At 39.4% G+C, this 13,874-nt stretch overlaps 1 protein-coding gene across 23 annotated transcripts in view; it reads right to left on the bottom strand.

Moving 5' to 3' along the window:
• CCSER1 (coiled-coil serine rich protein 1) overlaps positions 1–13,874 on the bottom strand; it is a 1,061,579-nt gene that overhangs the window by 483,562 nt on the left and 564,143 nt on the right. The window contains exon 8 of one of the 23 annotated variants that reach the window (XM_039539953.1): positions 11,597–12,320. The exons of the other annotated variants lie outside the window; for them this stretch is intronic. Coding sequence (XP_039395887.1) covers positions 12,246–12,320 — 75 coding nt within the window. The 3' untranslated portion in view covers positions 11,597–12,245. Of the gene's footprint in view, positions 1–11,596; positions 12,321–13,874 lie in introns of those variants that run through there. 23 annotated transcript variants of the gene reach the window in all.

The raw sequence follows: 13,874 nt of genomic DNA, 5'->3' as shown, positions 1-13,874 counted from the left end.
AGTACTATTTTTTAGAGAGAAAGAGGTTGAATGACAAAAAAAACTAACTAACTAACTAAAAAGCAACCCACCATTAAGCTGCAATGTTTAAAAAAGGGACACATACACCTTCAAGTAAAAATGTGAAGTTAGATCAAAACTGCCTTCAATTTGCCAGTTCACTATTCTGTGTTTGGATTAACAAATTTAGAAAGTCAATGAAGGATTTAAATCTCTCACAAGGTTTGTGATCCCTAACGGGGACATGACCTTGAATGGGGTTCCTTCGTATTATAACTCATGGAATGAAACTTGCTTTGGGACAAGAAGTTCAGAACTCATAAGAACCCTATATTACAAACACTGTCTTCAATTGTTTTTTCCACTTGAATTGAGGATGGGATGGTGCCTTGAAAGATTTTTGCTAGGTTATGGAGTAAAAGAGCTTTTGCCTATCTTCCCTCCTTTATGCAGTGAACACCATAGACTACTTGAAATCTTGTGAGAACAGTTATCGGAAAAATCATTAGCCCATGAAGGAGAAGTCAGTCGCTTTTGGCATGGGAGGAGAACTCATATTTTGAACCAGATTGCATGATATAATTTACTTGCAAGGCAATGAACTAATTTCACCAAGCCTATATGCAACATGAACCCAGAAAAGTGTCTGGGTTGGTCTGTATACTGCATGGCACAGGAAGCGAAGGTAGGTGAGTTAATAGAAAGGGTTTTAAAATATATATATATATATATACACACACACACACACACACACACAGAGGGATGGTGTGACAGAATTCACCTTCTATTCACATCCTACACAGTACTGTAATAATCTTTGTACAAAGCATATCTTGTACAAACTAATAACATCATGGTGAACTCTATGTAGCAATATTATGTGTTAAGTTATGAATTCCCCCTCAGTGATGTTGGTAGCACACAGTCAAACCCATGTAGCCCTGATTAGTTAGGAGTGGTTAAGTAGGTCTATCTTAAATAAAAGGATATGTGTTTAGCTCAACGTATGTATAAATAGTAAACAAGGTCCTTGAGATAGCAAGGGGACAGGAACAGACCAATCTGCAATTTAGCAAACAGTATGGAATCTCTCCCACCAGGAGACTCCATGTCTCCATCCTCACAGCTGGAAAGAACTTGATTTAGGGGTAACCCTCAGGAAAATGCATTTCAAAGAGTTACAGGACTATAAAAAGTGTGCAGCAAGAATACCCTACGTATTCACTCTCACGGGCACCCAAATCTCACTTAAAATCTCTGTGTAGTTAAACTAGTTTTATTCTTTAATCAAAACTAATCCAGTGTTGTGAAAAGTTTGGTAACTCCAACTAAAGTAGCAAACTGCTGTATATTGTTTCTTGAGGGGCAAATACTTCTAATATCTGAACTGTCCAGGAGAGAGCTGCATAGTGAAGCGCACATTTCTCGGAGGCAGCTGAAAGTCAGGTGTGGCTGGGATGTTTCTTACAGGCTGCTGGGGTTAGAGTTGCTGGACCAGGACTGTGGCTATTCACAGACACTGAGGGTGTGACCTGCTGCTGGTTATGAGTGACCCAAGTTGGAAGCTGCAGTTACAAAGCATTGTGAGGTACCCAAGGTTGCAGGGCAGGACAGACCCTGACTGGTCTGCAATTGTCATAGATGGTGACTGAAGATATGAAAAGAGAGACAACTATAAGACAACAAAGTAAGGAAGAAGCAAACAACAAACTAGGAAAGAAAGAAGTGAAAAAGAATAAGGAGAGAAGAAACTGGAAGGAACAGTAAAGAACAAACAAAATAGACTGGAGGGAGATAGTCTGAAAAAAATATGGAGGGAGGAAGAGGATAAAAGATATGGGGATATTTTTTCTTCACTCTGATATGTATAGCTAAGAACGAACAAACGCAAGGGAAACATGTACGTTAATTTTGTTCTGCATTTTATACAGCATTCAGAGCCAAACTTGTATAGTAAAATAATGCAATGGCTATATAGAATACTGTAGAGAACTTTTTCTTAATGATTTAAGTATTGTACATTGGCTGTGGCTTCATTGGGGTTTCCAAGCTTGTGATGTTGAAAAAAGTCCACTACAGAGACACTGGCTGAAATAATGTTCCTCTCAGTCTAGCCTGTAGGAAAGAGTCCTGAGGAAGCCAACTAGGAGAAAGAACAGCCTGAGAAGAGGTACATAGCAGCCGGTTTAGCAGCAGATAAAGGAGCATGAGGAAGAAAGATTTTGGCCCTGCAGGCAAAGGAATAAAAGCAGGGCTACATCAAGAGAGCCTATGGCTGGAAAAACTCACAGTAGCCTTGATTTTTTTTTTTTTTAAAGGGGCAGCTACACATGAAGGTTGCTGCCCCATTAAAAATTGCTCAAGTCAACAACAGTCAACAAAACAGAAAGAAGTTTGAGGTTATAGGTTACAGGAGACAAGACCACTGACTGATTTTTCTCTTTAATAGGAAGAAAATGGGACAGATCAATTGGCTCTTCAGGAGGTAGGGGATAGTTGGGGATCTGGTTTCTTGAGCAAAGGGGAGCTAGAAATGAACTACAGCCACACAGTAAGGACCAGAGAGAAAAGAGTGTGGCAGAATGCTGGATAGAAACCTCAAAGGTCAAGTGAGGAATAAACACATGCATGATTAAAGACTGGCAAAACAGAATCTGTGTAACATTGCTTGTTCCCCTCTGTCCCAAGAAAATACTTTGATCACTGTATAATGTCTGCCATTTTCCATCTCTGGATTCAGAGCAGAGGCAAAGCATCTGTGAAATAGCCAGACCATATGGGGCTGACAGGGTAGTCATTCACCTTGTCATAGTACAATCACATTTTACAGATAATGCCTTTTAAATTCAACTTGAGCCTCAAAATAGCTATGGTTACACTCATTTTCCTAGAATACAGAGGATAGATCACCAGTTCATGAGAGCTTCATTGCACAGAGTCTGAGTGGTGAGGTTCAATATAAAGTTATAAAACATTTATGGGATCCATTTCATTATCAATGGAATGGTAAATGAATGACTAGGACTTACTGGAAGAATGTGTGTTTATTGAGATGAATTTGACAGAAAACAATAAAATTGACTAAGTTTGACATGCATAACTGGAGTGAAACACCACACCGGGCTTATTGTGCCATGACAGCACCATTTTGACCATGATTGATATCACTATCGTGCCCCTCAATATTGAAAGAAATTCAAATATTGATCACAGCTACATTTTTCTTTTTCAAGCAAATGAGACCACTATTTCAACGGCTCTAGAGCATGCATTGCTTTGTATATTTAACTACATCAGCAAGGTTGCTTTTTAACATGGAAAAGCAGGAAGCCCTCTGGCCTGAGTAGTGGATGGCACAGGGCAAGCCCATCCTGCTCAGGGGTAGCACACCTTTAGGATGGTGTAGCTTGCTCTCTTCAGTATACCCAGGCCCTTCTTCAGATCAGTGTGAACTGGGGCAGAGTCACAGAACCTGTTTCCCACGTATCCTTTTTCGAACTTGATTGTGCAGCCACTGCATGTTGTGAGCTGTCCCCATGAAATCAATAGGACAAAATCGGCAAGCACTCTCCAACTTCAGGATTGCACAAATAGACTGATAAATGCACACAGAGATAGAATGATCTCTGCACAGAGTACTCAGCTCTGAAATCTACTTCCCCCAGTCCCTACCGCAGCACAAAATAGCTCCAATTTGTTGACCCTTACGGCACACCTCTTAGCCTTCAACCCTTTCAGTGTGCAACACAATCCCTTGCAATAGGTGACAACATCTGGAATACATGTTTTTTCTTGCATTCTGCACCATAACTGACAGATTACATTTGGGGTTTTATGGATGTTTTCTCAATATGTGAATCAAATGAGCCAGTTCTGCAATTTGTGACAGGCCAAATGTAAAGGGACTGAGACAGCATCTTGAACAAAATTATTTTATTCACATGGGAGAGAAAAACAAAACATCCTGAAGCACAACAAAATGTGTATTCCATATTTTGGTCATTTGGGGCCTGATAGCAAACCAGCAGCAGCCTGAATAACTATTTGTGCTTCTTATGCAGTGTCAGGGAGAGGGGTTCAGCGAGGGAGATATGGTCCCTAATTAGGTTGCCCACAAACTCTATTCATGCAACCCCTTACTTAATAGTAGCCATCCCACAATTAATGTATCCCCTCACCAGTGAAGCAGCCCTGGCCACCCTTCTTATTTTAGGATTGCTGTGGTTGCCACCACCCATTACACCAGGGAGGGTGAAGACCTACTTCAGCTAAAGGACAACGCTGATACAAGAACAAATGGGAATAAACTAGCTATGAACAAGTGTAGGCTGGAAATTACAAAAAGGTCTCCAATCATCAGAGAAGTAGTGTTCCAGAACGGCCTTCCATTAGCAATAGTGGGGCAAACAACCTCGTAAGTTTTGACATGGAGCTTGATAAGTTTAAGAACAGAACTATATGATTGGAAGGGAACTCTTGGGTCATCAAGTCTGGTCTCTGGCCATCACACGCAATCCTGTCTTATTTCCTAAGAGAGATATATTATCTATCTACCTACTATAAAGCAAAACAAATAGAAAAGTTGCACATATAAGGTTCAATCCTGCAAGGTAATGACCACTTTGGCCCTGACTCAGAAAAGCATTTAGGCACATGTCTATATTTACGTAGTTTCATTTAAGTCTAAGGGACTACTCTCCACCAGGACAAGGAGGAGCTTCTCTTTCTAGCAGAGAAATGGGAGCTGTGCTCTGTTCCCCATCCATTCCTCCTTATTTTAAAACTCTTAGTGTTGCAAATTTTAGATTCTCATACCCCCACATTTATCCCCTGGTGATAGGACTAGAGTAAAAGGTGAGGGTGCTTCTTGTTGACAAGGTAATACCAGTATATATCTTGGGCTAAATAACCTTTGAAGTCACAGGCCAAATGGATTGATACTTATAAAGTAGGTTGATTTAACAATTGGAGATGATCTCTATCAGTTCATTATTCTCAAGTGCGGTTTCCTGCCTCTCACCACTTTTTTCCTCATGCTATCTACTTAAGAATTAGTCTCGACACCCATCATGATTTTTTTTTCAATATTCGTTTCCATGACATTATTGGAAAAATGGAAATGCATTTGTTCAGTCTGACTCCCCTGGGATCCTACATCACTGAATTTTAGAGGGTAGAATTTTCAGCACAACATTTGTTGGTATATTTCATACAATATTAGAAAAGTGTAACTAGGAAAGTTAATAGTCAGTGTAACAAGGTGGTCTACCTCCTTTAAGGGCAGTGGGGCCCAGGGCCAGCCACATCTGTTCCAAGTCATGGCCCTCTAAGGACAAGTGTTCCACAGGACGATCAGCAGTAAAGCTGGGAATGGGACAAGTTGTTACAAGTCAGGTAACTATAACATTTGGACTGAGTGGCGCTCAGTGAGAGGCGTCTATTTTTAAAACAAAATAAAACAAAACAAAAAACAAACCACCACATGGCGGGAGGCTCTGTGGATCAGATCCTGAACCTTGAGGAGAGAAAGCTAGAGAAGTTGGTGAGGACTACAGCATAGTTCCCGGAAGGAGAGCTGTAGAACCCTGCCCCAAGAGAAACTGGTGAGGATTAAACAGAGAGCCAAGAAGGAGGGTTGTGGGTATCCTGTTATACAGGGAAGCTGGGGACTGGGAAAATCCTGCCAGAAGTGGAGCACAGTTCCAGAAAGGAGAGCTGTGGTCAACCTGCCCCAAAGGTGAAGGAGTTTCCTCCCAGGAAGCAGGGCAGGAGGTATAGGAAGGGACTCTGGGAAGTAGAAGCAGGACAGTTTAACAATACAGCTGGTTATACAGACCCATTATTTAGGGTTTCCAGGGCTGAGAATCCATGGTAGAGAGTTGATGTTGGTCTCCCTATGCTATCGCCTCCACAGAGGTTGGAACAACCCCTGCTGTTAAGGAGAGGAAGAAGGGACTAACCAGAGCTCAGGTGCATGGAATCTGAGCATAGGAAGAAAAGGGCCAAAGATGGGTGTGTGCCCAGCCTGAGTCCAGGATGGGAGATAAAGTGTTTTTTCTAGGGCTCTAGGGTAGACTTCTGTGACTCAGATAGAAGGCCAAGTCACCTCAGCAACTGAATCATGCTGAAAGCTGAATTATTTGAAACCCAGGAGGGAAACTGAGGCAGGTTGACTGCAGAGCCATGGCATGAGGGAGCACACTGCAGACTGCATCATCGTAAAAATATGTTAATTACATCTATGAGTATTCAAGTTTACTATTAGGAATATAACCTAGGTCTCTCATCATCCCTATCATTTAGATACTGCTAGACTCGTAAAAACATGCACACAACACTTCTTCAAACTACTTATGTTACGCAATCTTAGCTAGTAGTAAAAATAAAAGTTGGAAGGGAGCAAGAAAAGTGCCAAGATACCAGAAATAAGCAAATGCACAGGGTTTTTCTGTAACAGTGAAGTTTTGATCTTGAACGGAAAGATTTGTTGGTCAAACATTTGTAGTTACCTGACTTTATTCAGTATGAAATTCAGACAATTTAGTGTTTGACTCGGCAAGCTAACTGAACATATTCCAATACCTAATTTTTTCTTTGGAAGTTGATGATGGTCATATCTTGGCACTGTGTCAATATGCCCCTCGTGGTGCAAAAATATATGTACACACTACTCACAAGTTAATCATCATAACATAAAGACCTGTTAATACTGTAACTTACAAGCGGATTAAAAACAAACATGCCTTTTTGAAATGTCAGCTTGAAGCTGTACCTCATCATGGAGAGGTTAAATAGATTAATCTTACAAGCACAAATAAGATGATTTTGATGTTCAACAAATGTTTCTTTTGGGATCATACTTCCTTTTGGCAGATAGGCCAATGCATGATGATGACTGACAGATGCGTAGTGTCTGAGCTGTCTAATCACCCTATAATGGCTATTCATTGTGAAATCCCAAGTTTGTTAAAAATGATTTTCCTACATATCCAATGGCAGGAGGCAACTGGAATACACACCTTTGTAGCAACTACAGGGTACCCCTTGTTCCTTTTATGCTGTTTGTGTTATAACAGGAACATACATCCCTTGCAGTGTTAGATAAAGATATCAGCAGTAGGTAAAGATGACAGGTTATCATGTGTTCTCTTTTCAGTGTGACAAGCTATAGCAAGGAGACAGAATGCTGGCAGTTGGACATCTGTTAATGAAATGAATGGCAGAATTACAATACTTTGAAATCTGAGAGTTATGGTTTAGTGTTTCTTCTCCCCAAACTGTAGGGCATTAAAGATTTCTAGACACACAGGAGTCTACCATATCACCTCCATATATGGGAAAATTAGACTTTTATGGATTTTTCCCCCACTGATAACACACATTTCAGAAAGAGTGCTTTAGGGCAGATTTTCAAAGGAAAGAGCCGTCTCTATTAAATTTCAGTGGTAACTGGATGCTAAATCCCTTAGGCTCCTTTGAAAATCCTAGACTTAAAAAAATGCTTAAAATCTAAGCACATACTCAAAAAAGCAAGCACTTGCTTAACTGGGATCTAGATTAGCCTCATCCACTCACATAGATAAAACTCTCATCATCTTGTGTCTTGATTACTGAAACATCCATCTCCCTGACCTTGACAGTTGCAATCATGCCCTACTCATATCCATTCAGAACGCTGCTGCAATGGTAATTTTCCTAGCCAATCACCTTAACCGTGTCACCCCTTCCCTTGAATCCCTCCTCGGCTCCCGCTTCTCTATTTCATCATATATAGGCTGCTTGTATTCACTTTCAAGGCCCTACACACTCAATCCCTATTCTACCTATCCTCTCGCACACACTATCCAGCTGTCGATGCTCATCTCCATTTGGTCCATGATGCATATCTCACTGCTCACTTGTTAAGTTTTCAAAAACACACCTTTGTGCTGTGTCCCATCCATGTCCCATCATCATCTGCAAAGCTACCTCCTTAACCACCTGCACATCCCTCCTTAAAAGTCTCCTTTGCCATGATGCCTACAAAAAAAACTTAACATTTAGGCTGTTAGGTTATGATCTCCGCACACCATCGTGTTAGCCATTATTGTCTCATTGTTCACTTGTACTCCCTACTGTTTGTGTCCTCTTAGGGCTTATCTACACTTACCAGAGGATTGATGCTGCGGCGATCAATGCATTGTCAGTCGATTTAGGGGGTCTAGTGACTAGACCCGCTAAATCAATTGCCAATCACTCTCCCATCGACTCCTGTACTCCACCTGATTGAGAAGAGTAAGGGGAGTCGACGGGAGACCATCTCCCGTCAACATCACGTAGTGTAGACCCCACGGTAAGTAGATATAAGCTACGTCCATTTGAGTTACGCTATTCCTGTAACTCAAATTGCGCAGCTTAGATTGACTTCTCCCTTTAATGTAGACAAGGCCTGAGATGGTGAACTCTTTGGGGCAGGGACTTCTGACAACAGGGTCCTGGTCCACAACTTTGTTTCCTAGACACTATGGTAATACACCTCTACCCCAATATAACGCTGTCCTCAGGAGCCAAAAAATCTTACTGTATTAGAGTTGAAACCGCGTTATATCAAACTTGCTTTGATCCGCCAGAGTGCGCGGCCCCACCCCCCCAGAGCACTGCTTTACCATGTTATATCCGAATTCATGTTATATCGGGTAGCGTTATATTGGGGTAGAGGTGTACAAACAAAAACAAATAGCAGAATCGTAGACACCTCTCCGGTATTTCAGACTTAAAATTAATCTGTACAGAAATAAAACTTTTAATTCATAAAGTGCCATTTAGTATCTAGTACTTGTAGTATATTTGCTGAAACTGTCAGAATACTGCACTTCCAAAGAGCTGGAGCAGCAAGCCTGTCAAATGATGAACAGTGAATGATTTTACCACAATTTCAACAACAGGCAAAACATCTGCTGTATAGAAAATCATTTCCAAAACCAATGAAAAAGAACTAATGCATTTGGGGAAAAATACATTCAAAAGTGCTACCTTACTTAAGAGAGCAATAGTTGTGTCCATATGGACTCTTCCAACAGCCCTCTGCACTTCACTTGATAAACTTACATAGTAAAAAGTTTATTTTGTGTAGAAAATCCCTGTTACATTCTGTAGTATTTTTACACTGTTGTGACAATATAAATTATTACAAGCATGGGATGAATGTCAAAGGAGAGTATGCATTTTATGATGTTACCTATTCTGAATTTAATTACACTTGCTACTATAACATTTCTCTTTAGACAAACTTTTAGTCCTATACATGATTTGAGCTATTCTCCCTAATATATACAGTCCTTACAAATCCCTAGTTAGAATTTGGTCTGTTTGCTTGTTTTAGTAATGTATCAATTGTCTACACAAGTGAAATCGCTTGGAAGTAATACCAAGCACACTTATTAGCCATTAAAATTGCATAACATTGATTAGTTTTACCATAAGTAATGGAAATATATTTTAAAAGCATGTCATAGTACATATTAGCATACCAATTATAAAAAACAAAAAACAAAAAATACTAAACTAAAAATGCTTAGTACTTATTGAAAACTTATTGACTTTTTAAACTTAAAACAAAACAGTGGATTGTTTTCATTTGTAAGTATCCATCAGGTCTTTGTCATTCAGCTGTCATAGACTGAGGTGTTACTGCCCCCAATGGACAGCCAGAGGATGCCATATGAGACCCCTTAAAGGGGCCTCTGAAAATTGGGCTTTTTTTCCCATGTGTCTCAAATTGAACACAAAAAACTGACAGTCAAATCACTAGAGGTGTACAGTGTAAAATATTTTCAATAGCAAATTTTAAGTCTTACATCATCCCATGTACTTGTCTTTTAAAGTCTCCACCAAAATAAAAGTGTGAGAGACAAATGCATGGCATTCAGTTTACCAACCCAGGGAAAATAAAAAGAGTTAAACTGACCTCACAAAGGTTTGGAACCATAGGCCCAAAGTCTAAGTCTTTCAAACTTTATGTTTAAACCTTAAGCTACTCTCCTTGCTGTTCTGTTATTTATTCTCTTTGTTGTTTTCAATAAAATGTGTGCGGGGGTTTATGTTCCCATGTCACAAATGAGAGGTTTTTATTACCTATCTACAGTTATGGCATATTTAGAACGCTCTCTCTTCTTTTTTAAGCTTGGTTGTGCTAGCTCTTTTCCTACAGAAATAAAAGCTCATGGCACATCATATTACTTTGTTATGATAGCTTCAAAAGCCATTGCAAGGATGTATTTTGGGGCAGGAACATATATTTTTGTTCTAGAAGTTTCATCTAAAGGATGAAACACCTATTAGTTTTATGTTTTTTTTATTCTTCAAACCAATTCTACCATACCAGCATTCCTCATTAAGATGAAATTCACTTCTGGACAGAGAACCAGCCAAAGCTTATCCATCACTTAAGTCCCACTTAAATCTTCAAAATAGGCCTTATGGTGGCTTTGCCGTGTCCCTTGACACAAAGATGAATTTTAGTCCAGTGAAAAATTTTGAACCAGCAAAACCAGCTTTACACAGACCACTGGATAAAATCAGAAGTCACCATTACCGTTAGCCAAGTCCTTCCTCTCTCAGCTCACTATTCATTCTGCAGCCTAAACCAGGTTTCCAAACCACTTCTTAGTTCAGATGGCATGAACCCAACAGCATGAAAACACCCCTTACCTTAGTCCAACATTCATTATTATATAAAAAGTGAAACTGATTTTGTATTAAAGTTCAAAAAATAGATTTTCCCTCCCTGCACTTACAAGAGATTTTCAAAATAATATATTTAAAGGATATCTAAGACTTAAATAATATATTAAATTGATAAGCACAGAGGAGTTTCAGATGTAAATATTTTATCCCAAGTTTTCTTTTATTAAGAAACTGTACATTATATACTATATTGTTCCTGATTTTATTAAACCATTAAAACAACTGAGAATTTAGATAGTATATATTTTGCCAAAAGGCAAGTTTTAAGATTTGTGACCAGTACCAAAATTATATTCTACCCCATTCCCTGTTCTTAGAAGAGCTGGCTTATTACAAACCTTACTATTCATTTGGGGCAAAATGCCATTTATGGCAATACTTCTTCACCTCACTGAAACTGTCAGCCAGTCATGTGGCATCATATGCATGAAACAAAGTAGAGCTAAAACAAGTTAGTTCCAGCATGTTTTCCATAATATAAGGTGTCAGTCCTTGTGAGGTTAATCTTCATGACACAGACTAATTAAGACACAGCTGTAAAAGATAAGACACCTCCAATTTCTTTTGTGCAAGTCAGACCTAATTTTACAAATTTGATGGAACACATACAGACCTGCCAAAAAGTAGAAATTAAATAAAACTTTATATCAAACTGCTAGCTGTGGGGGAGGGGAGAACAAAAAAAAACAATTATGGATGAATCTTCTTGTCCTCAATAAGCATTCAAAGTTTGTTATACAGCACACACTATCATACTTACTGCATATTACTTGCACATTCTCAAGCCCTGACAATATTAATATTTTGCAGATATACAGCATCTGCCATCTGAGGATTTCAAAAAGTTCTTAACCAGTATTAAATGGGTGAAATTCATATTGAATGAGAATTGACGGGCAAATGAATCCTGCTGGAGGTCACTTACTACAGTTGAACTTTCAATATACCTCATTTGAGCAACTTTTAATCACTCTACAATTCTGGATTATCAAAGCTTGGTAGAAATGATTACTACTATTAAACTGGACAAAAGAGAGCTGCAGGTTTATTTCTATTTTTATTCCACATCACAATGCTAATATTCTGAGGAACACAGTGATGCTCTAGCTCCATAGAAATACAGATTAAGGCCCCCCGATCCTGCAATGCTTTGCCCACAGACAGATCCCCATGTACATGCAGAGTCCTACCAACAACTTCAAGGGGCTCAGTGGGGAACTGGGGTTCATATAGCTGCAACATACCACTGGACTGGGGCCTAAACCGGATGATCACATATAACATAGTAACGTTATTTTGCCTAATGCATGATTTTAGCAGAGTAATCATTCACAGGGCTTCCCTGCTGTACAATATGAAAAATGTTTTTGTTGATATTAAGGATGAGGTGTTCAGTTAACGTATCTGTTGCTTTGGAAGGAAATTCTTTTCTTGTTTTGCTAATTCCTGTTCTTTTGCAGTTTATTGCATTAAGTAGAGTGGAAAGATGCGCTTGTTGTTTAGACACTAAGTTGGGACATCTAAGCTCTACTCCTGGTTCCACACCATACTTCCTGTGTGACCCTGAGGAAATCATGGTGTCTCAGTTTCCTCACCTGAGAAACAAGCAGATAACATATCCCAAACTGAGGGTTGCTGTGAGGCAGGGACTGAATTGACAAAAAGTGGTTGAGGTATTCTTCTAAACTCCACCCACAACATAAGCTTTACCCACGTGAGTCACCAGAAGGAGATGCCACTCATTTTGGATTGCAATGTATTATCAGGACAGTTCTCAGAGCACAAATGGGCTCCTTGAATATGGCTCCCCCCAGGCCTTGTCTTCCCTACACAAAATAAAAAAGCTGCCTCCTTAACTCACATTGACTAACGTGGTAACTAACCCAACACAGAGCAGAGATGACATCACTTTTTTTTAAATCTGACACTACATACCCTACTACATAGTTAAACCAGCTCTTGAGGTCTGGAAAGTAATTACAAACAACAGTGTACTACTGGCCATAGTATAGTAAATCTCACAAGATGTCAATTTTTTTTTGTGACTTGACATACTACAGTCATTCGACAGTCCTGAGTTGTTCTGTGCTATGGCACTGAAATTTCAATAGATGAAAAAAAAAAAAAAAAAAAAGAGGGGTCTTCACTCTCTCTACATTAGCCGTGGGTGTCTTGGATGACATTCGGTACCCATACACTCATATAGAGACCGTGTTGTTTCTGACTGCCACATGTCAGATCAAACTAAGTCTGAACCCTGCTTTATATAAACATTTAATGAGAACAGATTTTTTGTTTCTGGGCCATCTGATAAACAGTTAGCAATAGAGCCTCTCTTTCCATGTTTGACAAGGCAGCTGCAAACTGAAGTCAAGATGGTGCAGTGACTAGAGTTTGTTTGTTGCTTAAGACAACTTCTAAAAAGAACAGATGGAGGGAGCTGGCTGATAAATTGAACTCGTGCTGTGTGGAGGAAGATGATCTCTGTTGATTTAACTTGACAATGGCTACCCAGTTCCTGTAAACATGTTGGTAACACACCATTCAATCTTACCTTTACTACTAAGAGCTTATATGTTAAAACAACCCAACTAATCAGTCTAATTTTACTGTGTATTTATTTATAATTTTTATTCTTTTTTTCAACTGCAACTGTAACAAAATATCAGATTCATCATAATACACAAAGTAACTAGAGTTATGATAAAGAGAGGGGAGGAGAAGCAGCAACCTATCAATCTTCAAGGTCTATGTTAATCATAGACCTCTAAAAAGTCAGACCAAGTTGCTTGGAGTTTTTGGGCATTCCCTTTCTGTGGAATGCCAGTCTCTCGTTAACTGTGAGGTCAACCACGTCACTGAGCCCGGCATTAACATTTGGTGGGGATTGACTTTTCCATTTTGGCAGGACTAATATTTTAACTACCAAATCTGCACAATGGAACCACACTGCCTTAGCAGCAGATAATCTCCAGGTACCAGGAATATATACAACAACAATACTTAAGGGGGAACTGTAAACATTTTCATTAGCCAAAAGTAGTCTAAACATCAGGGTTTTTTTCCCCCCTTTGATTCTTGTGTGTTGAAGAACCAAGGTATCACTTGAACATAGTTTTTAAAATGCTGAAACTTTTCCTATGCACACA

This window comes from Mauremys reevesii, linkage group 5 (assembly GCF_016161935.1).
Source record: "Mauremys reevesii isolate NIE-2019 linkage group 5, ASM1616193v1, whole genome shotgun sequence".
In the NCBI taxonomy this organism is placed as follows: domain Eukaryota; kingdom Metazoa; phylum Chordata; order Testudines; family Geoemydidae; genus Mauremys; species Mauremys reevesii.
The sequence above is the reverse complement of the archived record's forward strand: the minus strand, read 5'-3'. Positions and strand labels throughout refer to the sequence as shown.